This window comes from Apteryx rowi, unplaced genomic scaffold, assembly GCF_003343035.1.
Source record: "Apteryx rowi isolate R43461 unplaced genomic scaffold, aptRow1 scaffold_89, whole genome shotgun sequence".
NCBI lineage: Eukaryota > Metazoa > Chordata > Aves > Apterygiformes > Apterygidae > Apteryx > Apteryx rowi.
In genome coordinates this window covers 1,152,418-1,180,407 of record NW_020451193.1, presented here as the reverse complement: position 1 = coordinate 1,180,407, position 27,990 = coordinate 1,152,418, and the positions used below count along the sequence as shown (strand labels likewise).

Sequence of the window (27,990 nt, the reverse complement as noted above, 5' to 3'; positions counted from 1 at the left end):
CGTTTCTATCAGTTGGATGGAAAGTATGCCAAAGAGAAGAGAGAGGTTAAAGGATCCTCAAAGGCAATATGTGGTTTCAATTCTAAAGCTAAATGACTATCACCTTAAAACAATAGCTATGAAGTATGCACTGCTCCTCTCACCCACCCAAGAATATCTATAAAAGTAAAAATCAATCTGGACCAACTGTAACAAGAAAAAAAAAACAAGGCAAAAATAGGAGAGCAGTGGAGAGATTTTAAAGCAGTAGATGACAAAGAACCTCCTAAATCAGTAGCAAATCAAAATTGTACAAAATGTCCTTCCCTCCTCCCCCCCCCCCCGGTCCCTCCATCTGCAGCACTACAAGAGGAGTATTAGGGAATATGTAAAGCCAGATTAACATTTTATTTTGATACAATAAGAGACCCCTTCACCCCACACTGCGTTTCTGCATTTGTTTGTTCCTACCTGAGAGAGATTCTGCAGAGAATTTCTGATGTCATGTAGGACTCTGCGCAGCTGCATTTCCACAGTGGAGGGTGGACTGATGGCATGAGGTCGATGAGAACATCCAGCGTGCCTTGGAGAGAGGGGACAGCCGAAAGGGGAAAGTGCGGCGCCAAAGGAAGAGCCAGAGATGCTTGGGACACTGCGGGTGCTCAGTGTCCTCATGTGTTCGCAGAGAGGTCTGTCCTGCCACTCGGAGTGAAGCGAATGGAGGGAACATGCCGACTGGGACATGTGTGCTGGGATGTGCAGCGGGCAGCTCTGTACCCGGGCATGACTGGGCTCCTCGGGCAGTCTGCTGGGCCCACTCTGGGACACTTCTTTTTTGGAGGACGAAGGAGCAATGAACAGTGTGGATTTGCACACAGGCTGACTGGCAGCTGGCTTACCCTCGGATTTGTCCTTCTCAGATGTCAGGTTCTCATTGTCCTCCGCGGGGGTGTACTTGTAGGTGAAAGAAGGAGGACTGCACAAAGTCTCTTTTCCTGGAGTTAACTGGACATTCACAGAGGACACTACTTTCACTGGATTCAGTAATGCAGTTGGGAGAGACCGAGATCGCCTTAGAGGATAGCCTGATTCAGCAAACCAGCATCTCTGCTTCCTGAGGAGATCTTTTGATTTAAGCAGAGTGCGTCCTGCCCTGGAATCAGACGTGCTGATGATCTTCATCTGGGCTCTCTGCAGTGCCACATGGACCCTGTCCACTGAGGAAGGCAACGAGCCACCAGTTTCAAGCAATTCTACTGGTTTCAGGATATGGTGCGTTTGGTACTGAGGAAATTCAAATGCACTGCTTTTGTCAAGATCACTTTCATCACTGCCTTCCTCCAGTAGCTCCAATTCTTTCTGCTCACTGGAAATGTCTTCCCCTTTAGAGCTGACCTCTGCTTGAACTGTCTCTGATATATGAGATGACTTGCTTTCTCCTTCTTGCTTTTGTTCAGTTTCATATTCAGGAATGTTTTTACTGTCTTTCCTTCTGTTCTCAGAAGATGCCTCTACCTTTCGTCTCTCCATTTCAGAAAGAATATCCTCTTCTTCTTCTTCTTCCTCATCATCTTCATCTTCCTCCTCCTCCTCCTCAAACTTATTGAAAAAGAGCAGCTCCTTGGCTATTGGTGTCTTCTGTTCCTCACTATGCGACGTCACAGTTGTCTCACTGTCACAGCTGTCTGCGCTACTTCCCATGCCCTGCAAAGACTCATGAACCTGAGAAAGATAAGAGCCAGTGAACATTCTAAAAACTCAATTACTGCCTTCTCAGGAAGCAGGCAAAGAGTCCTAGCTCACATTCATTGGGCGTTGTGGTAGGGAGTAGAAAGAATAATACAAAATGTATTTAGTGTTCAAGAGAAACCCATGAAAGGGAACAAGGAAACCACAGTACAAGATAGGTTAGAAGCATACCAAAGTATGGAACCAAAAGGAGACGATGAAAAAAAAAAAATGCTAGCAAGCAATCCACACACATTTCGTCAGCCTGACAGTAAATTCTAAACTCCTTATTACCAGAAGAATAAAAGTGGCAGTAGATCAGAAGGGAAAGGACAAGCGCCTAGGGAGCTTCAAAGGCTAATGGAATGGAAAATGGAAAATGGAAAAAAAAAAAAAAAAAAAAAGGTAAAACGCTAGTATTTTAGGTAGTGATGACAAAGGAATAGCAGGGTGGATGCATATGTGGCACCACCTACATCTAAAGATTTAGATTCAGCACTGAAACCTAGGTATTAGGGTATTGCACACAAAGAAATAAGGAGAATTACTGATCCTAGTGAAACTGCTGTCACAGGACAATACTAAGAATGGGGAAAAACTGTCTGCCTATATAGTCAGCCTGTTTTACATCACAGAATTGTTTGAGACTGCAAATCTCACATTAGGCTGCTAATCTCTGTTGAAGACCGAATCTGCCTTAGAAATCTTTATTTTGGCTGTCAGAGATGAAGGGAAATATGGTTCCAGTTTTTCAGTCATCTCCTGCATTTCAAAGGAATGCTATGGTTGCAAGAGTCAATTATTTAACAGTAGATGGCACTAACTTACCATACTTTTAAGAAACAATATACACCCTCCCCCCCCACCGTATCCCCTTCATCATCTTTTCACAGGTTCTTCATCAGCTGCCAAGTTCTCATTTTCCCCAGTCTAATCACTCATCTGTATTTTCTAAATTCAGCTCAGTACTTGGTCTAAATAAAGCAGAGAAGGTGGCAACAGAGAGCCTAACAACTCCACGGCGCAAATCTCATATAGTCTCAATACATCTATTCAAAAGAGCATAAACAGAAAAATCTCATTGCTTTATGACCAACACAGATAAACTCCATTAGTCTTCCAATGAGACAAGGAACTTGGCCGCTGCACGCTTTGATAGACTCTTAAACAGGTTTTGTTATCAATCTAAAGATCAGGAATGAACAACTCTGCTCTGAGACTCCTTCTTCTAACACGCCCATCAACTTCAGTGCAATCCCAGTTTAGTAGAGAGTAGAACCAGTATCTAAGACTGCTATGCTCATTACAAAGACCATGGATCAAATGATGCTCATAATTTCCTCTACTCGCTCTTTTGCTCTTGGTAAGTGTAAGTTGATGTTTAAGGGAGAGACAAAGAATAACACTGTCTTGTTTTCCATTGTGATACTCAGTTAAAAAAACCCAAAAAACTACTAAACAGAAAAGTACAGAATGCCAGTGCCAAAACTGAAAAGCAAACTTGGATGGATGGAGTGGTGCAAACCTTTTCCAGTAAATGCCACACAGCTTTTCAAATGTGCGTGGTAAACTACATACTGTAGCACAAAAAACTTCAGCACCTGCAAGCCACGGAAATGAAATTACTGGTGATATCCAGACTCCCATCTTTATATTCTTCTAGACTGTGGTTTAAATCACAGTCAATTGATGGCCTTGAGGCCAGGATCCAGCCTATACAGTAGTTTTATCTAGCTGTCTGTCAGGTCAACCAAACTGTTGGTATTACTGTGTAAATATTTTAGGAGAGGTGAGAAAACACTTCTCCTAAAAATCAGGTATGACACTGAGCAAACATATACGTGTTGGCCAGGCACTCAAGCACCTGGCTGGAACAAAAGCATCCCCTAAGCACGAGATATCTCGTCAATACCACTGCAGATTCTAGGACCAGCATCAAAGGAACTGGAACAAGAACGAACATGGGAGTTTAAGATTGACTAAACATTTGTATACATTCATAGCAAAGTCAGTACAAAATTGTTTTCACTTTCTGTCAGCTGCTAAAGCTAACTAAAACAATAGAAAAATATGCAAAAAAAAAACAAGTGGGAAGGCAAAAACAATATAAGAAATGAAACAATCAGCAGAAAAGCCACATTCTTTCATTTTTCTTTCATCTTCCTCTTTATTCACTGGTGTTATGAGAGGAATGGATTGACTGTGGAGTCTTAGCCAATGACAAAAGATACACCAAAAACCATGAACAGGAAATACTGAATTTAAAGCTTACTCCAGACCCCAGTACACTCAGCCTGTTCTACTAGAAGGACTTTAAAATTTTAACCCAGATCTACAAGGGACTTAGCAGGTCAAGTTTTGAAAATGAAAAGTTTTATCAGACTCTAGACTGACAGTCACGATAGAAGCCAAACATCAACATCCCTCCTTCCCTCCCTGGCCCCAACTGTACCACAATAATTTGTAAGTATTTCAACCATGATATGAGAAGCTTACCTGAAGGTGATTAAATGAAAAACAATCTGTGGAGGAATCTTCTGCGAAGCCACTGCTATCAGAGTGCTGGCTAGCAGTCCGTAACAACTGATCTATTTAAAACAAAGTAAAACCCAGCTGTAATTAGTTTACAAATCCCACCTTTTAAGCCCAATTACATTTAATACATGCTCTCCTTTCACATCAAAGTCGCAGACCTAGATTATACAATTTTTTCTTGAATTTTTCATTGAACAATTCAGAAAAACAACTTGCTTGTTTCAAGCATATAAAGTACAAAACCTTTTCTCATGCAAAGCTCTACTTGTGAAGTTTCCAGCAGTAGTGGAAGAGTAAGCATCTTCCACATCTTTCTTTCTTGTGCTGTGGAAAAGAAACCCTATTCTGCTGATGTTGCCACCAGTGCCGTTTTCCTTCCACAAAACTGAACTACGGGCCAATTCATATACAGTCAAAGGAACAGTTGCTTTTGTGTTATTGACACGTGCTGACTTGCCACCCATCCCAAACACAGAGATACGGGTGACCACTAGTGTCCTGCCAGCCTTCACCATCCAGAGGAATAAAATTACATTAGCAGAGGTGGCAATGCACGCTTTAGACTTCTGTAAGTGACTGGCAAAACTCTGAAAACTGCTGGAGACGCTCCTTCACTGGCTTAGCGGACAAATACAACACAGCTCTAACACATCAGCTGGCAGTCTGCCAAGGCACATTCCCAGTGCTCATTCTCTGCACTAAAGATAAGATCCTTCTGCTTGTTCTTTTCTACTTACATTAGATAAAGTGTTAGAACAGCCCAAAGAGACCCAGTGCTACCAGGAGTGGTTTCCTCTGGCGCAAGCACTCAGCTCACAAAGCTACTTTTTAAAGAGATCTCAATGAGCTCTCCAGCGGTGTATTACACGGCAGGGTATTGTTCCCTCCTGCACACAGAGGCACTTGTCAAGCGTGGGGTTTACCTTATGGCACCACCAACATCGTGCTTAGCCAGATGGCAGCCCAGGCAACAACCATATCTTATCTCCAGTTCTCAGCAGCACTGTAAAATTTTGGATGTGGGATGAGGTTATAGTGGCCTTTAGCCTCCACATCCCTGCCTCCTCCCACCTTGGCCCAAGAGCTGCTGTGTTCGCGGAGGCTTACTGCTGATTTTCGCCCCACATTCCTTCAACCACTTACCTGTCATCATATAATTAATCCCAGTTCATAGCTCAATGCATTGGAATGCACTATGAAAACTGCTTTGAAACTGTTGGATATTCAAAACTGATTTTTTAACATTAATTTTGATGAACATTTCGCTAAGAAATAAAAGCCTGCATATGCCCAGAAGCTTGCAAACAACCAAACAGGCAAACTGCCCTTTAAAACTTTTGTATCAACTACTTTATGCAGCTTTTAGTGAGTGCCTTTCCAATTGCGCTGCTGTTGTTATCATGGTAGCCACAATATCCTGCAATAATAAACAAGTTTTTACCTCAAGACAGATAGCTCCACCCAACTGCCAGCAAAGACAATGGAAATGACTTCACTCAAACTGGACGAGCTCTTATTAAGTACCCAGTACAATTAATACCTCTGAGAGCGCGCTCCAGCATCAGGTTAGCATTGCAGCTGAGGCTGGTGGGAAGCTACCAGCTTCTCAGCAGTGAATAATCACATATTTTGGCCTCCTCTCTGTCTCTTTTCCCATTTGATGAATGTTAGTTTAAAAGGAAAAAGCACCTCTCGTGAAAGCCTTAGCCACGAGGGAGAGATTCCAAATAGTACAGATAAAGCCATTTACCAACATGTGCCTGGCACCTGTTTTCATGAGCATGAAGTTTATTACTGCTCAAGAAAAATACTGACCTGCCCTTCTACTTCCTTCTCAGTTCGTATTTCCTTCTCAGCCACAAACAAGCAAATCAAAAAAAATCTCTCCCAAAATCAATTCTTGATCTGCTGGGAGACACAGTACTAAAGTCGAAATCAGTGTTTTAGATCATTTTCCATAGGATTTGTTGTTTATGCACATGCCTTGATAGCCTTACATGACAGATACTGCCAGCCAAGTGGCCAGTCTAGGCTGGAGACAGGTACCTAGAGCCTTGTACAGCATGAAGGGATTCAGACAGCCTTGGTGACACCTAAAGAGACATCCCTTTTATGCAGCCATCTCTTCTGTGTTGCAAAGGTGCTAGGAATTTTTTGGAATGTTTTAAAGCTAATCAGAGAAGACTTTTTTTGTAAGTATTAGAAGTCTTCTTCTACCATACCTCAGCTTTGCCTCTTGCATGTTCTCCAGAACATTCTGCTACACCACTATCATGTAAATGGACTGAACACTTTAAGGATCTCTGCTACTACAGTAGTGAAATGGCTTCTGTTTGGCCAATGAACAGCAGAGTTTGGCTCTAGAAATATTTACTATTACACTGGGGTATACTGATACGTAATGGTATCCCACCCTCCTTGTGAGCTACTGATCCGGATATTCAACTCACTCCCATGGCTCTTGAACATCTCTGATTCAGGCAGCTGAGGGCAAAGCATTAAAAAACAAAACAAAACAACCAACAATGAATTACATTCAGATCTTGATTAAAATGGCTCCTGGCAACAGAGAGTCTGAAGAGAAGCAGGCTGTGATCAGATATGGCTCCCTCTCTTCATCTTGAACGCAAACAACTCAGCACCAAGGGCTGGGCTGCAGGGGCTCAAATGGCTTCACCCCTTGCCTAAGAAAAATGTGAACACTCTTGCCAGTAAGGTTGATTAAAAGACAGTTTTCTTCACACAAAACAAAGAAATACAATAGCACAGCACTCTCTTCTCTGATCTCAGCAGCCTTCCAAGTACCCCCACTAATGCAATTATACCTGCCAGAAAAAGGTCACTGCACAATACGAACCTTGCAGCCCGAGGCTATCATCAACATTATTTAGAGGAAACCTTCTCAACTAGCAGGAGGAGGCCAGAGCTAGTATAATAAGGAAAGTGTGGGAAAAGGAACCCGCCAAGATGAACAAAAACAAACAAACAAACAAACAAAAAAGAACAATCAAATGCACGTCCCAGTTGAACTGAGCACAAAACGAAAATGCCCTTTGGATGATTGTTTTAAGCTCTATAAAACAAGAAAATATTTTTAGGTGCTGAATACATGCCAGAGAAATGTGGGTACTCAGAAATATATCAAATAAGCTGGTAAAGTTCTAAACAAAAATGGATGATGAAGAAACAAGTCTATGGTTTACGAAACACAAGCACAGATTAATCATTATCAAATAACAGAATAATTCAGTGTTATCTATTGCACAGTAATATTCAGCTACCAGTGGACTGTGATTCTCACCATTCCAAAACAGTCCTATCAAATACTCATCTTAAATGTTCTGCATCACTACTTCTGACATAGAAAAGGAGGAGAAATATACGGAAGCTGCTTGTGAAGCTTTAGTAACATTTATGTCTCTTGCATCTGCAGTACTGGCAAAGCTCTAATGCACTTTGTATTTTACGAGATTATTAATAAACTGACATTTCCAACTTGGCTGCAAAGTATCCCATTACGAGATTAAAGGTACTGCTGCCCCTTTTTCCCATATTTGTCACACACTGCACCACAGGACTACCAAAACCAGCCCAGTAGGGAGCACTGCTACAAAAACTTTTCAAAGTGCCGGAGGATTTCTTAGCTTCTGGTCAGCTAAGCACAGACTCCTCCAAATATAAACTCTGTTCTAAGTGTATTCTCTCTCACTCCCACATCTCCAATCTACTATGGAGCTGCACCTATAAAGAGCTATAAATATGATAATATAGTAAAGGACAAAGTGCTGATATGCGTTCTTCACTTTTAAGGACTGAATTTTCAAAATTAATTACTACTTTTGCCTATCAACGCGAGACACCTTAGGAGAAACAGTTTTGTGGCTATTCAAAATTTCACAAAGCCATTGATGTCAGCAACCAGACACAAATCATAACGCTTGGAAAACACTTTGTTCTCTGTGTTGTACCTATATTTGTCTTGTTTGTTGGGCATTTTTGGAATGGAAGGCGCTGCTGTATAAATACATCATGAAGAATTTTGTTTTCTAACTAACAAAGCTTCCTTCTAGATAACTTTGGAATAGTGTTTTTTTTGTTTTTTGTTTTTATGGTGGACATTTAGCAGCACTGTATATTTACAGTGCAAAGCAAGTGAAGCTTTTCATTCTTCTCTACTGTGTCCCTCAAAAAAAACAAACACAAAATAAACAAAAAGAAACCCCACACACATGCAAAAGCACATCTACATTTGATGTTTGTAATAACAAAGACCAGAATTCCAGTTTGGGGCATAATGGATAAACTAGTTCAGTACTATTTGTAAGACAAAAAAGTCCTAAAAAATACATCGAGCCAGTCAATACGATATGGAATTCTTTGGATCTCCTGTGAAGTGTTCAACAAACAGAGACATTACTATAGCAAAACAATAATTTGCAAGCCATTTTCAAGCATCTTTTGCTTGAAAGACTTCTTCAGGCATGTCTTAATAGTCTCCAGACTATTTCAGTGGCGAAGAAAATTTTTTTTTATTCAAATACCTCACATCTTATTACAAACCCTCTTAAAAATGCCTTACAAACTGTTGTAAATGTCAAAGCAAGCATCCACAGCCCTCTTTGTAGAAATAAAAAGACATTCCAATGTTTATAACATTCTGTACTGAACAGCACTAACCCTGCTAACAGACACAGAAATACCCTTACATGAAAAAAGGACAAATTTGTAGCTACAGGGGAAGCATTCATGTGAAACAACTTTTTGTTTGTGGGCACCATACTCATGTAGGGTAGAGCCAAAGTCACCAGAAGAGGTGAGCCTGTATGACAGTCGTCACCTGAAATCACACTGTAACAGAAGACCAGCACTTCAATTTCACACTGAACCCATCTCAACCCATCTGCTAGCGAAACCGGAATTTCACATTCAGATCCAGTGGCCAGCATTTTCAAAGCGTGCATTAATTTTGGATACCTTCCATTTGGTGAGCACTTACTCTCCAAGAAAACAGGCCTCTACACTGTCTCATGTCAGAGATCCTGCAAAAAAACTGACTAGTGGTTTTTAAAGTTTTGGGTAAGTTTCCCACCAAATGCTTTCCTTTTTGGCAATTTCACAGAAACTCATGTAGAACAACATCATAAGATTTCCACATCTTCCTGGTTAAATAAAATGTTGGTCCCGGATTAAATTTTGGTGAACGTGTAGCTCTACTATCAGCACTGACAACCTTATTAGATAAGTCAGCTGAGAACTCCAGGCTATACTGGAATGAAAACAAACTAAATCATGTGAAATGGGTTCAGAAACGGGTGGGATACACTAGGTGGGATATGTGAGACAGCATACTCTGCTCCTGCTGTACCGAAAGCCTGTTGCTAGAACTGCCTGGTGCCTTTCGACAGGTAAACATGGGACCATCTAATTATTTTTCCTTGCATGGAGTAAGGAGGAGGTAAGACAGCACCAGGAATACAAAGCACAAAATTAAAATTTTAGGAGATTTCCTGCTATACCCATTTTCTCACTTTCTTTTTGCATAACTTCACATTATATCCTATACAAATATCTGAAAAGTACTTGATAAAAAAAAAAAAAAAAAAAAGTACTTTTCTCCTCCTTCACCGCAACTCCTAATTCCTTAAGTTTTCTTTATCTGAAAAGCTCTTTCTATAACTACTGAGGCCTGGCAAACAAGAAACCCAACCTGTAAAGAGCGCATCTCTGACATATTACCTGCACTAACCTATTGCCCAAGGGCTTTAACCTAGAGCAGGCTATTGCTTGAAAGCATGTAATCATAAACTTTAAAAAACAACCAAGCGGGAAATGCTGGGAACAGTTAGAGATGCAGTTTCTAGCAGGCCCTCCTTCTGACCTATATTCAAAACAGAGGAAGACCAGCAAGCACAACTCTGTGTGCTACAAAATACTGCTGAATCTGTAAAACAAGCCATCCCTAATAATCGGTCATTAGCCTTCAGAGCTTAGTCCAGAGCATTCTCAATCATATTAATGCAATTCAGCTGAGAGTTCACAAGACTGTCAATTCATTTATGAAACAACAAATAAATTATCTCTTCAGTTATTACTTAAAACAGCCTTCCCTTTCTCTTTTGCATTCTTGGTGAAACATGACTGGCTATCCACATAGAAATTGCATCAAAGCTAAGTGTCTCACTAAATACAATAAGCTCTAGTTCTTCTTTAATCACACACGCAGCAGCTGAAGAACAGACTTCACTTGCCAACATAGGATAAAAAGCAGTAACTTATCACAAAATGAATTTAAACATCAGCCTTGCCCTCTCCCAAGCCATAGAATATAAATAACAGTTTGAGATGAAAGCACAAACTAAATGGGCTGCAAAAGCAACTGCACAGAGTTTGCCATTTGAAGGACTACGATTTCCACGTGGGTGCAGAGACACTGGTCCTTTGTGCAGCTAGCACGCACATGGAGCAGTAGCATATAGGAGACAGCTGAATGTATCATACAATTTAGGTTTAAAACAACATAATTTTAGTTTAAATTACTATCTTAAATTACAGGATCTACTAGGGAAAAAAATCCCATACAACCTGAATTAACATTTCAGTTTCTCTGAGCTATCATCAACGGTACAAAAGTCAAAACAGTCATTGAGGTTAAAGGGCTGTCTTCTTGCCTGTAATTTGGGTGCCACTTTGCAACAATGTTCTACAATTTTAAATGTAATTGAAAAGGAAACAGACTTTTTTTTTCTTCTAAGGAGAAAAGAAACTTTGGAGGTTTTAAATATCTGAATTGGCATTTCAGAAACGGAAGGACACTCAGCAGATTGCTGTCTCCTAGGAACATAAGTCTACTTACCTTTCCTTGATTTGACCACTACCAGCTGGTGAGAAGTTGGAACATGCGGTAGATCTCCCTCTGTACTCTGGATCTATAGAAAARAAAACACAAATATTTTGTGAGACCAACTGGAACACATTCCCGTGCTTCCGAATGCCTAAACTGTATATACTGTACAAGCTTTTTAAAATCCAACGGCCTAAAATGGAAGACACAGCAAATGGTATGTCCACCAACCAAACGATATTGCTTCAGCTATTCAGTAATGCCCCTGTAAGACAACAGCGGTTCTTAGAATAGTACACACCTCTCACACACACACGAGTAGAGTTCCCCTCCGATCACATTCATTATGCAAAAAGACCTATGACAATCCTGAGAATTCTCAGTTCCGCTTTGGCAAAAGGCTGAAATAATAGCATGAAAACACCTTTAAACATCTTTACTCTAGTACTGCCTTTTCCATTTGGCATTCTTGGCCCCTTATCTGAATACAAAGAACAAGCAAAATACATTTAGAAAAGTATATAAAGAGATCAGCACATGAGAAGTGTCATCTGCTGCCCTACCAGGTATTTCTCCAAGGCCTGTGAGCCACCAATCCTCCAGAACAACTGAGATCCTGCCAGAACCTACTCCAGACTTCACTACATTATTACTTGTGGAAACACCTTGTGTATTTTCCAGCACAAAAAAGGCAGATAATGCATTCAGAACCATAAAAAAAAAAAAAAAAACTTAAAACTACAATATATGGAAAATTAATCCTGTTACTTAATCATTTTGTGAAACAAAGTCTTATTAAGAAAGCAGTTCTCAGAACAATGCAAAGAATAAGCTTGAAATCTGAACAGGAAGGCCTTTGTTTAGTTTGAAAGCTAGAATACATTTTCTCTTTTGGGCACTACAAAAAAACCTAATGGTTCACATGCAAGTCTTAAAAAAAAAAAAAAAAAACCACCCTCCCACCCTTCCCTCTAACAGGCTGCCTGCCTAATTTCAAAATTAAGCAATAGAAGCAATTTAAGCAGTGACAATTTCACCTCCATTTGTGACAAACTTAAAAACCCCAAATCAGGGTACTAATGCTTTGAAGTCCAAACCATCTGTATAGCATCCACAAGGGTGCATCCTCTCAAATGTAAGCAATTCGAGAAGTACTTGGCCTGAATGTTTCACCATTAGTAAATGAAGAGAATTACTCTCGCCTAATAAATCGAGAGGCTCCTATTCCTGTAGAAGATGAAGGCTGTACCAAAAGGGCAAATAATTATTTTGTGAAAATGCAGGGGAACATAGAAGAAGCTCACCAATTAGGTTTATGAAAACCACCCTTTTTTTAAAGAGCAGTAGCAATAACAAGTAATCTTACAGGCTCCTTGACCGGACTGGCCTTCCAGGAAATCTATCTTGATTCTCCTAAACCTCACAGTTTCCAATGGCTCAATTTGCAGCCTCCGGACCACCCAGCCCCCTCTCATCGAAATACCTTCCACCCGCTGTCCTTGGCCAGGATGCAGCACCCCGGTTATGTCGGCAACGCGGCTGCACCAGCTCCCAGCAGTCGCCCCTTCTCCTTCCCTGTCTCTTTAGCCAACACGGATGTGAACGGCCTTAGCGGTTCTGACTGGCTCACCCGGGAGAGGGTGCTGGGGGAAATCCTGCCCTGACTCACGCCCGCGCGAGCTATCTTCACCGCAGCACGCTTCCTAGCAGCGCCCAAGCCGCCGAGGCACTGCAAGCGGGGAAGGAGCTTCCTCGCTATCGGTCCTTTCTTACGTGCACAAACGCACTCCAAACCAAGCCGGGCGCACGGTGGGAGGAACTATTGTCACTGTTTCTAACACAGTTTATTGTTCTTTATACCCCGTTTAGAGACACACGGGGAGGGGGAAAAACAAAACATCAAGCTGCCAGGTATTGTTCTAAAGTCTCTTCACCAAAACTGAATTCCTCCCTCCCAGGAATCTGCAGGCAGTTGATATGTATATGTTATATTGCGTAAACAAAAATTCACCACAACTCCATCCCACATCATATGTCAGCTTGCCAAAACAGCTGTGTTTATGCACTGGCACCATTGCAAAGTATGTCAACCAAAACTTCGCAAATGCATTGCATTTGGCTTGTACAGAATTTAGTTAAGTCCTCTTCATTTCATAACCCTTTAGAGTCCAACTTACTCAGAAAGAAAATTCCAGGGAAGTTGCTTTTTGTTTGTTTCACTTTGTCCAAGAGTGCCAAAAACCCAGGAAATGCATTTCTCACCTGGGATGTGTGAAACCAGCCTAACTATCAGGAACGTAGCAAAACGCATCACCACCCAGACCCCTCCCTTTGTGCCAACACAAACATCTGTGTAGCTACACAACAAACTGGATCAAGGAAATAATCCAGCTGAAAATTACGCCAGGAAAAATAAAGAAATCAGAACACGCTGGGTTTCCTTTTCCCCCTCTCAGCTGGATCCGCTCCTTGTTCTGGTTCAGTAGATGGCCACACAACGGGTCGGCGATGACACAGGCACAGACCAATGGCAGGAATTACAAGAGGCTGGACTACTTCTTTCTACTTAACGAGTGCCTTCAGCAACAACTTTAGTTGATCTAGAAGGGCCGCAAAAACCTGCAATGCCAGTACTACCCTACACACAGTACCTGCTAAATCATCACAAATTGAAGATAGCCTTTGCCACTTGCTGTAAGACTTTGGAAGTTTTCTATTCACCTATTTTCTTCACCATTTCAACAATGAGATCGCAATCCTTCATTTTACATAACTATTTCACAAAGATAACAATTCAGCAGTTAACTTTTGCAACAACAGCCACTTAGAAACGCGTCCACAAAAACATCTGCTGACTTAAGACAGAKCTTGTGATTGAAAGTGTGAGCCTATGCAGAAAACTGCATTCTTGAATTCGTAGGCTGCACATTTACTAGCCTAATAAACAAACTGCTTACAGGAACCTGGGAATTAAAATCCCTTTGGGACAATTATCAATGAAAAAAATGGATAAATGCATTTATGAAGATAGTAACAAGCGGCTAACAGAATTTGTGACCAAGCCACTGCAAAAGGCAAGTCAAACAGTAACTTCTAGCACACTAATTTCTAGAGAATAAACAAGGCAACATACAGTAGATTGTTATCAAAACCAAACCTACCTGAGATGAGAACCCTACCCTACATGATAGCCCTTTGCCCTTTGATGCAAAAGGCTCTTGTTCCATCCACAAATTTATCCTTAACCAGGAGCAACTGACAAACTTTATTTATTGTTGCCTAAAAGTACATTAAGACTTACAGTCAGCAATTTAAACAAAGTAAAAATTTAAAAGAAAAGTCTTTTACATATATACAGTCCAACATACATCTACTTTTCAAAGGAAAAGATTGTTTAGGAATGGAGAAGTTCATACTAAATTCTGTCAGTGACTGTAATCACCTTAACTCAATCAAAAAAAGCATGAGAAGATTCATGCAGATTATCAGGAACAACAAAAGAAAGTTATTTCCATAGGAAGATCGATTAGAGTAGCCTGCCAAGAGAAAGCGACAATTTTCCTGTCATTCAGAGAATTTGAAGTATTCCTGGAGAAAACAACATCAAATACATTGGAGGGAACATTCCTCTGCTGGCAACCATCAAGTTATGTAAACTGTATGCAAAAACGAAGCCATTTATTTCCACCTACCTCTTCCATCTCAAAGGAGTCCTTCTGCGGCAGCATTAGGTTCATTACGGATGGATTTGCTATGCGAGCACAGGGTTCTTTACCTGGCGATGACGTAGGAGGCCTTTGCATCTGCGTGCTACTTTCAGACTCGCTAGATGTATTAGAATCACTGCTAAGGTTGGGAGAGTCCAAAAGATGAAATTCTTCACTATGCCAGGGACTTGCCAACTTGCTATTTGGCACATCTGCTGAGGGCACAGTGCTCTCCTGCATATCATTAGTTCCAGCAGGAAGATCTGCAGGTTTGTGTATGTCTGTAGTATTTGTCTGATAAGCAGCCATCTCCTCCTTTACAGTAGCCAACAAAGAGGGGGAGTCTTTCTTTTTAGAGTGTTTTGGTAATTTAGATTCATTTTTAACATCATTTTCCTCACTCCCTAGTTCCGCTGGACTTTTCCCTTTGTCAACAGGTGATGGAGTTGAGCAGCCGCCACTATCTGCCTGCTGTGCACCACACAGATTGAGCTTTGACAAGGTCTTCATTAACCGACTGGCTGTATTGCTTCGATTTAAAGGGGGAGGGCTAGATGCCTCTTTGCTGGAAGACACTGAATTCATACTGCCAATTTTCTGTAACGGAGTCCCAGAGACTTGAGAATATAAAGAAGAAAAGGCATTGGCCACAGTAGTAAGCACTTCAATCTGACGAAAACGACCTGCACAGGAACAAAGCATAAGGCAGAGCTTACGAGAACATCTGGTGTCACCACATCTCAGAATAGTTGACCCAGATCTACGTGACTGCTCAGACAGCTCCTGTTTTCACATCTGAGGACAGAATTTTCATCATAACTTGTCCCTCATCCCACCCCAAATCTCCTTCTTATATGAAGGGTCCCTGAGATTGACTGAACACTGTCTAGTCCTGTAACCTGAAAGAGACACCATAGTGTGTTCAGGAACAGAAAAACCTCTGCAAGAGCACTTGATAAACACACAAAGAGAACAGCATGGGAAGCTTTCACAAAATAACAAAGGGACACAGGTATGCAATTTCAAGTTAATTTACAAAGTGCTAGCAAGAACAAGAAAAGGAGATTACTTAGATTCATTGCCCTATCCATCTACAGCTACAACAGGACATTTCAGCTATGCCTGCATTTCAGAAACATTCATTACTGACCGAACAAAGCTCCCAGCAAATTCAACGGAGATACTGGCACGGATTTTAACAACTACAGAAGTAGGTCAGTGCTCAGCGCTTTCAAAAATCCCACCCGATAGTGAAGAACACATGAAAAGATAGGTATTGCTATTTGTTTCAGCGCTCTAAAGCTACAACAGCAGACAAGTTTAGAAGCAAGAGACAGGAATGATACACAAAAGAGAAGCCAATAGGTCTTCCAGGATGCCTTTCATTTCCCTCCCCACTATAAATCCCTTTCCTTCATCCCCAGCTGTACAACACTAATGGTCACTTCTTGCCGTAATTAAAACCAAGCAAGATTTTTATTACGGATTCTGAATGGAATTTCGCCTTTAGACTGTAAAGGTTTTTTTGCCAGGACACTAGATACAGACCTCCTTTTGAGGTTGTTTACATACTTTTTAAAAAAATTAAAAATAAACTTCACTTCAAAAACATACTTACTCGTTAAAGCAAAATTTGGATTTTCCACTTCCATGCGCTGCATTTGGGCATTCAAAAACACTTTGATATCTATCCCTCTGGCAAATGATGATGAATTAAAAAATCTTGCTGGAATTTTTGAAGCAATATCTGGTTCATCTCTTCCAAACCCAAGGTTATAGAGCACTTCTTCTGGGTCTTCCTCATAAAGCTCCAGTAATTCAGAAACACTAAAATGAAAAGATGTTTACTATCCACGTGTCTCCTTTTAGGACACAGTCCCTTCTGTCCAATTGCTAATTCAGCGCACTATCCAGCTTTGCCTATTGAACTTTTGACTCCTACAACTCTGCTGATTTTAGGAAATAATTTTGGAGATATCTGCATCTGAAATGTTAGTTCACGCCACCAGAGACATCAGCACGGCTGCATTTCCAGTCCGATCCCGTTATTTATTAAAGGCAGCCCTTATTCTGCAGATCACCGATTTTAAAATGGCATTAAAATTTCAGACATTTCTAAGGTTTAGGCCCATTTGTAAGTATTTACTGCAAACCACAACTGAAAACAAATAGCAGTTTTTCAAGCAACCAAATGAAAATTCCCTTCTCAGCTACTAAATACAACAATGCATATAAATCAAGCCAAGTCTATTTAACTTAGGAACAGAAGAAGTTTTGCCAGCAGAACAGTGCCAAATTCCACTGAACTGTGCCATGACCTTCAAAGCATAGTACTCTTTTACCTTGAAACAGTTGCACTGCTTTTTCCAGACCCTGTGGAGTTCATACTTCTCCCCTTCTGGTGAAACTGAAGTCTCCTCTCCTTCGCCAACATACCATTGCTGTCAAGACAAATGGAGACAACCACTGTGATAAACTGGTTTCTTTCAGCAATTCAACTCTCAGTCTCTAAGGAGAACAAAGTCTCCAATCCTGCTGAATTTCTCTTTTCCCGTTCAATGCTATCTGGTTTGTATTAGCCATGTCATTTACTGAAACGGAGTAACAAAAGCGAACCCTGAGATGCCTCAGTAAAAACGTATGCATGCTCTTAAGAAACTGAAGGCAAATGCAAACCGAGAACACAAGCCCCTCATCTTCCCAGGGCTGCCCCCCTGCCCGCTGCCACCCGCCTCCAGCGAGGAAGCCCAACCTCGGGTACGGCGCCCTTCCCTGCCCTGCCCTTCCCCGCGCCAACACCGCCTCTGACGGACCACCTCTTCACACCGCAGCCGCTCGCGGCTCAGCGCCTCGTCCCCTCGTCCCACCTCGCCTCCGGCTGCGAGGCGGCTTCCAGCTGCCTGACCCCCACCGCTCCCCRCGGCAGGACGGAGGCTGCGACCCGTCAGCAGCGCAATGCTCGCGAGCCGCCCAGYCAGGCGGCGGGGAAGCTGAAGGGAGCCCAGGCTGAAGGAAATGGAGCAAGACTGCCTCCAACCAGGACTCCCAGCCAGTTTCTTTCCCAATCCCAAACTATTTCCTCCCTGAATCTCTAGAAGCTGCCTCCCCACCAGCTGGCACCCCCTTGCTCAAACCTACCATTAACACCAACCTCCTCTTGGGACAAACCTTCCAYGGGGGAATTTTACTGTATAAATCCTGACACAAAAGAGCAGAACAGCCACTAAGAAATACAGCAGATTCACCCAAAAGCCTGGTTTATGGAGCCCATCTCAGGAGGAACAGCAAGGGAGTTGCCCATGGAGGCTGTGCCCGTATTTTCTAAAGTCTCTCCAAGGGTTTTAGTCACAGTACATCCTAGAAGCTCTCTCGTAAAGCAGGAATCTCTCTTTCTCTCCCTCCCTCTCAAAGTCCTTCCTCCCCACTCTGAAAGAGCATCTGCTCTGAAAGGTAAAACAAGCTTTCCCTTGAAATTCCTGAAATGGCCAGGGATCAGTGAGCCAAAGAAAGAAGGAAAATCATACTAAATTACTTAGAAAATTGGTTGGTTTTCCCCCGTTTTCCCTCCGTCCAGAAGCCACATCAGGTCTGCCAGAAGAGTAAAAATCTGCATTTTTTCTGCATTTCATAGTGACTGTTTTTTACTACCTGTAACTTCTCTTTTCCTCATGAAAACTCACCTGAACAGAACAGCTTTAGTCCTGAGGCAGCCTACACTACTTCCACTGCACCCTTTGCCTCAGTCATTCCAATATAAATATTTCTCTGAAGTAAACAAAAAAGATGCTTACCATGTTTCCATCTGGGTGTCACTCCGTAGATGATTAGCTGTACAGAAACAACAATAAGTTACACACAGACCTCCTCAATATTACACTACTCATAACTGATATGAAAAAGTAGCCAATGAGCACTTTCCTGAATACTACCACATAAACCAGATTTTTCTCTTTCCATATAATAAGATTGTCAAGTGTTTCTAGTATATTGCTGATGTAAAGATGATCTGGTTTACTCAGGCTTTATCCAAAATAAAATCTCACATGGACACAAGTCTACATACTACAATCAATCATATTAACTTGAAATTTTACATGCTGTAAGTTAGTAATTGTTATGTAGAGAGACAATCTATTTTTTGCAATTTAAAACATAATTACCAGCTGAAGGATTTTTCCACAGACATGAAGGGGGAGAAGAAGAGAACACATGAAGACTGCTCAGCTAGGAGAAGAAAAGAACCTAAGAAATGAATCTGGCTCCCATGGCCAGACACTGAGACTATATTCTTCAATCTTTAAATCATGACAGCTAATTCTCACCTTGGGGGCAGGCCCAGGATCTTTCAGCTGTGCAATTTCTAAACAAAAGTTGCATGCAGGCTGCAGTGCTGATGAGACCAGTCACTGCACTTGGACTCATGAGAAGGGCTTCCCATGGAGGCCAGTCTTCAGATACCAAGCATCTGGTCACCAGTTTTGTGTATGGAATACAGTATTTCCCTGAAGCTGAAACACTTCAGCTCCACATGTGAGCATGCCAGGCAGCATTATTCTCTTAGAAAAATCAACATCCTCTCAAACCAGAGAGTTGAGCCCCTGCCTTTAATTACTGGTTCCCTGAAGCAGCAACTCAACATTAACAAACCGGCCACAGGAGACAGGCAAGGACTGTATATGTTACAACTTGACTCTTCTCATAGCTGGTTCAGAGGGTTGCTATGTCAAACGTCCTGCCAGGAAAACCCTGCACCTAAACTAGCTGCACCACAGGAGAAGTGAGCAACAGAGAGCAAAGCATTGAAACCTCAGCCCTTGTTTCTTTTCATTCAGAGACATCACTAAGAAACTCAACTGCATACACAGTGCAGAAACCATATCTCAATTTTTTTTTTTTTAAACTTGCATGTAATATGAAGCCAGGTCCAGCTATATGGGCTTATTGGTGGCTAGTTTTAACAGCTAAACCATGAGTTTTAAAACTGCTCTGCAGCTCAGTATGGGTGTCAGTGTTACAGTAACTTGTCCAGCACTCCCCATAAAACTCACACAGGGTGCTGACTTGGTAACTGGATTCACGCAGCCACAGACGCACAATGCCAGGGCACTGGTATAAGCCGAAAAGAGGCCGATATGGTAGGGCAGGCAGCATAGCTCTGAACAGCCCTGTCGTCGCCTGCTGCTCTCCAACGGGAAGCAAAGCACTGCAGAAGCATCCACGTCTTTACACAYGAAAATGAGCCCCCAATTCTAGTATTAAGACCTGTGTCATCTGAAAAAGGAGGAAATGATCTTCYACCTCAAAAATAGAAATACTTGATAATGATGGGGGGAGGGTGGTGCAAAAAATTGAGAAGGAAAAAAAGAGATATGATTTATTTAAGATGTACCCACTCTTGTATTCTTGGATATGTGCTCAGAGCTTGGATTATTGTAACAAAGAACTATGAAATCTTTACACTGTAGGCAATCTAACAAGTGGAAAAGACTATCAGAAGGAAAATTTAATCCTATTTACTCTACTGCAGTAAGAGATTAATTTACTGCTTCTCCATCATTACCAGATCAAGGGCATTATCAGATCAACTGCTTTCCTCACAGGTCTAGAGTCTTTAAAAATTAAAGTTGTCTCCCTCCCCCAGGCCCTGTGCCACTAGTTTGGCAACACTGGCAAGATTGCTAGGAAGAAAGGGACTTTCTAGTATACAAGTTCTGACACTTTTCAAAAGCTGTAGTTCAAAAAAAATTTTTTCTTTTTTTTTTGAACTGTCTCTTTTAAAAAATAAAAAATAAAAATAGACACAGCTTTATACCCCATATCCTGCAGATACTCCCAGGACCCAGTTTGTGAGACCATTTTATGTCATCTTATTTCAGGATGCTGGGCTACTGTTAGAACTGAATCTACAGTGCATTTTTTATTGTTTACGGACATCTCTACTCTATGATCAAAAGAGCAAGTTAGTAAAAGAGGCTAAAAGAAAGTCCATGAACAGCCATATCTCCTTTCCCTTAAAAAAAGAAAGGGAGAGGAAGAAACGGAAGGCAGCTACTGACAGCAGAGCACATATCAAGGCTGATCCAAAAATACTTACTCAGCTTTGGGATTTTTCATTTTTAAAAGCACTTAGTTCTTAATGGGTTTGCCTCTTGGCTGATATAATTCCATTCCTCCTTCCATTCCTCCTTTCAAAAGCCCGCACATGCCACTCCCAAGGGTTTCAGTGGAAGTGAGGCATGTACGACTGCCAAGAGTAACCCATGGACAAGAAGAACAAGTAGTAAGAGGAAAAAAAAAAAGAAGAAAAAAAAAACCACAACACTTTCTCACAGCTTCAGTGAGTGCTATGGGCTATATTGTTGCTGTGGATATTAAAATGAGAGGACAGAACAGAACTCAGGGCTGACTCTGACCCTCAGGTTAGACCAGAGCACTTAACAAAACCAATATGCCAATAAACTCAAAAAGCAAATCTTGCCGCATTTTTTGTATGTGCTCCAAGCTGGTTTTCTAGCCAGCTTTACCAACTACCTTTGACCAAAAGGAAAATACTGTCTTTCAAAATAAAAATCAGATGACTGAACATATTTTTTTTTTTGCTAGAAAAAGAGTCATAATCCTGCCACACCCACCTTCAGCTCCCAAGGATAAGTCATCTTCAAAACTTCCTCCATTTCTCACCAGCATGCCTGCAAATGTACAGTTAGCAGTTCAACAACTATAACACTGCAGTGTTTTCTGTCCAACAGCTTAACTAAAGATATTAACAAGACACTTCCAGTTCCTACAACAGGATATAGCTGGACCATATTTACAAATCCTGCATTACTCATACATTAAAAATGCACTGAAAAAAGAAAAGTTACATTTGATACCACAGAAAATTTAATGTGTAAGAGAACAAATACTACATTGCTTTAGTTTCCTGCTCAGCAATACCCCCAAGTCAAACTGTGATCAAATTATCTATAAGTGCAAACCTGGAGGTACTACCCAAAATACCTCYTCCTTCTGCTGTTACATTATACTTCAGACATCTTACCAGGGAGTTTCAGAGTTTAAAAAATGAGTTCAGATCAGGCATTCCCTTCTCTCCCCCGATATCAGGGTAAGACTTCAAGCAAAGACTCCAGACACAGCAAGTAATTTCTCTATGCCATGTCACTACCTGCAAACTCTCGCTGTACTTTGAACTTTAGTATTCAGTCCTGCTCAGATAGTAAAATTTCCAGGTGTGGCAACCTGAGTTATTAGACACAGAGACTACCTAGCTCACCTAACTCAGAAAGAAAATTACCAAGCTCCCCTTTCTGCTCATTTGGGAGTTTTTATAAGGCTTACTAAACTCTCCAGAAAGACTTCATCGGGATCTTTTCACTCTTCCCCAGTTCCTTGGGCACCACCGCTTTGCCATGAGAATAACTCACCAGTGCCGACGAGGCTGTCGTCTGTGCCACTGATAAAGACTGAAGTTGCAGGTGAACGCATATGAAAGCACAATTCTCAATAAAAAAAGTTTTCAGCAGGTAAAGCCTTTCCTTACCCTTCAACAGAGGATTGCTTTGCTCATCCAGGGAGGCTCCCAGAGGCGTTCTGAAACCACAGAGGAGATTAATACTAGTTTAAAAACTTGCTGCTTCATGTCCTTCCTTACAGTGTGTAACAGGCTTGTGATAGCAGCAGTTGTCCCTCCCTCCGCCCCCAGAGAGCACAAACATATGAGGACTGGCAATAACTTCCTAAACAATCCCCAGCCCTCTGAACAAATACACTTTGTAGGGAAAAAACAACAAAACAGGTTAATAACTGGAATGCTGAGGCACAAGCTGATGGCAAAGCTTCAGAGTCAGCAGGCCTCTGTCAAAGAAAATCATGGAGCTCTGCGCAAACCACCTACAGAAATGAGTATGGGTGCTTGAATGGATTAACTCAAACTCATTTTATGCCAAAAGCTGTCACCATTTTTCTCCAAATTCAAAACTTATTAGCAATAAGTTACTTCAGGCTTTGGAGAGAGGGGACAAAAGCTGTATTTGCTGATCAGAAACAAGATAAAAATCCTTACAGCTATGTTAGCTATCACTTGCCAGCTCTGGTATTTTATAGATTCTTTACTCGAGCTCTTATTTTGATGATTTCTCTCGGTGTTATTCTTTGAAAGGCAGTGGATTGTTGAATCTCATTGTGCCTGAAATCAGCAGCAGAAACTGCACCAATGACAGGCCCAATCCCTTTCGGTGTTCACATAGAGAAATACTCAGTTAATGTCAACAAATTCAATCTTGTCTCTCAGAGACATGTTTAACCAAAGATCTGTCACCATTAAGTAGTGTGGCATAATTCTCAAAGCCTAAAATAAATTCAGAAATACAATACTCAAAGAAGGGGAAAGCAGATGATTTATGTGCCTATATTATGTATGTTTCATTTAGGGTTTTAATTGGACAAACATATAAACCTGCCCAAAGAACTCGTTAAAGTAAATGGTGCTCTGATACATATTTGTTTTGGTGCCATGGCCAAATTAAGCAACAGAAGTTTGCATCTGCTGCTTTGTAACAGGCCTTATATTTTACAATTTTTTTTTTTCTTCTGAAAATAGTTCACTGTTACCGCAGGGAGCCTACTAATACGTAACAGGTGAACTTTGACAAGGGGTCTGTTAAAAGCAAAGAAAAAATACATGCCATAGTGAGATGACAATTGAAAAAGCAAGAGCATCCAGGCACTCAAATAGGTTCCAGGTGACAGAACAAGCTTTGAGGAGACTTGGATCTCCCGGATTTCTGTGCATCTTTCATTTCAGGGTTTGAAACAACTTAGGGTATATTGTCTAAACCCTTCACGCTACAACAAGCCTTATGTTCTGAGGTAATAACTATGCCTACTGTTTACTCGCTGGCTTTGGCGGGTACATTCCTATTCTTCCCCCTTCCCTGGTGGCTATTTCACTCTTACTTTTTTGATGCAGAAACTTGCTGGCAGTGACTTTGACAGCCAAGTCCAGTGCTTCCTGCAGTGGCTGGCAAAGAACGGTAAAAGCAAGCACTGAAGCTGGCATTTCCTCTCGGAAATAAAGTCTGTCACCTCTACAGCATGTTAGCAGCTACCAGAAAAGAAGCTCTGTCAACTATCCATCTGCTTCTGCACCCATACACAACTGCTTAACATGCCTTTCTGTTGAAAAACCTGCATTTAAGAACTAGAGACCACGTGACTTTAAACAAGGGAGAAATATCTGCACAAAAAAACCTCTTGGACAACAGCACGCAACAGTTCTACCTTTCTGTATAAGACTATTTTTCAATGGCAAGGTCCACAAGCCAGCTTACACAGGTTTATCTCAGAGCACCCTCACACACAGCTTGGAGACCTTTCCGTTCTGCATCACGCCCAGGAACATGGCCAGGGCTGCTGGAAGCACACTGCTGCTGAGCTACAGCAGGTTCTCCAGCACGTCCAACAGCCCACGTGAAGCGGCTGGGGCAAAACAGAGCAGGGATGCCTGGGAACATCACAGAAATCAGAGACCAGCTCTGCAATGCAAGTTGGCCTGCGCTTGGATCAAGGAATCCTACAATTTTTCATTTACTCTCTCACACAGGCAATTCATTTATTTATTATTGTATTTTAACATATATGGTAAAAATTAGTCCAATATCAGTGTTTGAAAGAACAGAAAGAGTCCTCTCTGCCCACAGCCCACATCACCATGGGACCTGGCTACCGGCCAGGCAACAGGACTACATGCAGGGCCCGCTGTGAGCTTCAAGGATGCCTCTCATCCCAGAGGTTTGTTTGCTTGGCTATCAGTTGTGGTAAGATGTCTTCTGAAACAGGATAAGGATTTTGCACTGTGCTGTAAAAGCAGTTTAAACCTCAACTTTTAAAGCCTGAACTGGGCAGGAGAAGTGTTTATTTTAAACTTGAAGAAAAAAAAAAAACCAAAACACTCTCTTCTTTCTGAGGTATTTCAAGAACTCATTTCCTGCATATTCTACAGGAGATAGTTCCTAAAACCCTCCAACACTCCCTGTATCACTGGGAGAGTTCAAATACACCGAATTAAAATAATACATGCCACCCCAGAACTAACAAGAAAACTTTCTTTCTCTGTCCGTATTATACACACACTTTTGTTTCCTACGTTAGCCTTACGAAAGTTAAAACTAAAAACCTCTGTAAACTTTCTTATTACTTCAAACAGCTTTTCAAAATAACTGGGGAAGAGAGAAAAGAATGTCTTTCTCAAAAGGATGGGATTCCCGAAAGACRAAAGAAGCAGAAACTTTGGGCAACACCAGACATTTCCTAAGCCTAGTCTATAATTCTTATTGTTAGTGTGCAGCATATTAGCTTTTCATTGCCTTTTTTTTTTTTAAATACATCTCTGCCAAATTAAATAGTATGGGGTATTAGGAACTCCCCCTCTCTCCTGCAAAGCAAATGTGAAATAGAGATGCCAAGCAATTACAGCCCCAAACTGCTAACGTAAACATCAGGGGACAACTAGTAATTCTCTTTCCCTCCAAATTATAATACTGCTGATGCTTTTGAAAACAAACAAAGAAATAAATCTTACAAGCAGATCTATTACGCAGTGGGTTAATACTAAATTATTTGTGCTACTGTCAACTCAAAACAGAAAATGAGATGTAAAGGGTGCAAATTTTCTTCCAGTGTACATTTCACAAAAGCTTATGTAAATCGGACAAAATGGGAATGATCACTTTTTAGAAAATCTCTAAAAGAGAAAATGCTTCATTTTAGTAACTGACCACTCATTTGCAGTAATAGTTATATTCTGCAATAGAGCTAACTCATAAGAATCTGGTTGTGCAATGGACCAGAAACAGAAGATCAAGTCTGCATATGTTGCCTATAGTTTGCAGCAGTCAGAACTCCATGGCAAAAAGCACAGTTTTATTAAAGAAATAATAATTCTCAGGGAAGACAACAGCTATAAGTTTTCACAGTGACTGTTCTTTTTAACTGCTATCTTTTAAACAACGCAGTACAACATCCTTGGGATTGTTCTGTCAGCTTTTGCAGCATCCTCTTTTCCTATACACATTGCTAGCACGAAACAATCAGTTCAGTGTGTTCGTTCCGATTTACAGAGCCACTTTATAACAGTGCAAGCTGAATAATCATTTCATTTCATATACTAGCTACTGCTCACATGTATATTATATAAACACATACAAATTCAACTGTTTTGCAATTTTAAAGCACAAGGGACTTCAAGCAGCTGAGATCTTACCTCCCACAGTTATGAACAGTATACGCACGTACTCTGTATGTTACGGAGTCAGAAGCTAACTCAAGCTTGAATTGCATATTGATGCCAGCCAGCCCCAGGGYAGAACACCACAACATTTAATACTACATTGTATTTAATTTTTTTTTCCTTGGGTGCATGAAAATTAAAATGATATCCTTAAAGTAAAATTTAAGATATCTTAAAAAAAGAAAAAGGCAGATTTTATCCTTCTTAGGAGAACACAAGATATACTACACAGCTATACTTTAAAAGACTTCTGTGGAAGGGCCACAAAGGGCTTTACATCCTTTAATAAAGCCCGCATCTCCCTATTAGCAAAACAGTAGTTTGTGTTTCATTTCCTTATGTGTAAAATAAGGGAACCTTATTTTATACTCTATTCCCTACTTTGTGAATCAATTGCAAACACATTCCACAGAAGCATTCAGTGCCAGATTTAACAACAGATAGCTACTGAAGTACACGAATAGAACAGCAAGATTTTGGATTATTATTTAAGATTTGTGATCACTTATTAACTATGTATGTTGTCAACTGGTAGTTGTGTGCTATTCCTTTAACTCTGTACAAAAATGGTAAGGATGACAGGGCCGGGGAACCTTCTAGACAAAAACGCTGCAGACACAGAAAAGCGACACAGCAGCATCAGGAAGAATCTCTCTCTCATGGGCCTCGTCCCCTTCTCCGTTTTTTCCCTCCCCACTCAGACAAACAAGCTTCTAATAAAGCACCAAATCAATAACGCTTATATTTAAGGATGTGCTTTGCTAGACTAACAGGACACCAGACTTCGAGTAAGTTTGGAAAAAATCTTCACCCATTTTGGCGTTCTGGAAGAACAGCCAGTGCCATATTTGGGGGATTCAGCAGGATTTCAACCTCTTGCTGCCAACCCCCCCCAAGTCACGGCCTCTGAAGGAAGCCCTGCGGCAAGGGCCTGGGGGTACGAAGCAGTCCACACGCTTCGGACACTGAAGTAAGCCCAGCTCAGCCGCTTGCTGGATCAAAAGATCACCAAGGCACGGCTAATCTTGGAGGTAAATTCTCATTTCAAAGTAGCTGCTCTCGGAAGGAGAAGGAAGCCAGAAACGCCAAGCAGGGGAGGTCTCGAAATTCCATCGTTAACTGCTGGGAGGCTAATTGCTCGCTCCCTCCCCCCAGGCAGCCAGGACCCCAAGGCGGCAGAGAGAGAGCAAGGGCAGCACTTGGGCTTCTGCGCGACCGGGGACGAAGAAGCAGCGTCGCCGTCGGCCCGCTCCAAACGCCGACGGGGCATTTTGTCACGGCGACGGGAAGGCAGCGTACACCGCGCATCCCAAACCAAGGAAGCCGGTCCCCACGGCACCCCCAGCCCCCCCGGAGGTACCTCCGCCCCCCCGGGGGCACCCCCAGCCCCCCCCGGAGGTACCTCCGCCCCCCCCGGAGGGCACCCCCAGCCCCCCCGGGGGGCACCTCCGCCCCCGGGGCGGCGGCGGCGCTCACCTGCAGTCCTTCAGCCATATCGCGATCTTCTCGTCGGGGACGCCGTGCCCTGCGGGGGAAGGGGAGAGGCGCCGGCAGCCGCCATCAGCAGCCGGCCCGCCAGAGGCGGCCCTACTGCCGCGGCCCCGCGGCGCCCCGCACCGACCTGCTGCGGCGGCCGGCGGCAGCTTCCCGCCGGCGAGATCCTCCCGCTCCTCCTCCTCCTGCTGCTGCTGCTGCTGCTCCCGCTCCTGCTCGCCGCGGGCCCGCTCCGCCGCGGGCTCCTCCGCCTCCGACGCCTGCCAGGAGTCGCGGCTCCTGGCCCAGGCCTTTCTCTTCTGCGTCGCCCCCTGCTGCTCCTCCGCCGCCGCGGGCTCCTCCATGGGCTTCACGCCGGCAGGCGCCCGCCGCGGGGAGCCAGCCTGCGGGCCGGGCACGGCTGTGGGCACGGCACG

General features: G+C 42.2%; 1 protein-coding gene across 2 annotated transcripts in view; it reads right to left on the bottom strand.

Moving 5' to 3' along the window:
• The window catches only part of ITPRID2 (ITPR interacting domain containing 2), a 41,976-nt gene extending 14,025 nt beyond the window's left edge, over nt 1-27,951 (bottom strand). For both annotated transcript variants that reach the window (XR_003257721.1, XM_026090993.1), the window contains exons 1-11: nt 27,702-27,951; nt 27,557-27,605; nt 22,334-22,383; nt 21,423-21,479; nt 18,582-18,618; nt 17,133-17,231; nt 16,409-16,617; nt 14,776-15,473; nt 11,096-11,168; nt 4,204-4,295; nt 451-1,701 (exon numbers count right to left, since the gene is read on the bottom strand). Coding sequence is in view for 1 of the 2 variants with exons in the window: in XM_026090993.1 (XP_025946778.1) it covers nt 451-1,701; nt 4,204-4,295; nt 11,096-11,168; nt 14,776-15,473; nt 16,409-16,617; nt 17,133-17,231; nt 18,582-18,618; nt 21,423-21,479; nt 22,334-22,383; nt 27,557-27,605; nt 27,702-27,918 (2,832 nt within the window). In the remaining variant the exon portion in view is untranslated. The remainder of the gene's footprint in view (nt 1-450; nt 1,702-4,203; nt 4,296-11,095; nt 11,169-14,775; nt 15,474-16,408; nt 16,618-17,132; nt 17,232-18,581; nt 18,619-21,422; nt 21,480-22,333; nt 22,384-27,556; nt 27,606-27,701) is intronic.
• Nucleotides 27,952-27,990: the final 39 nt, after the last annotated feature.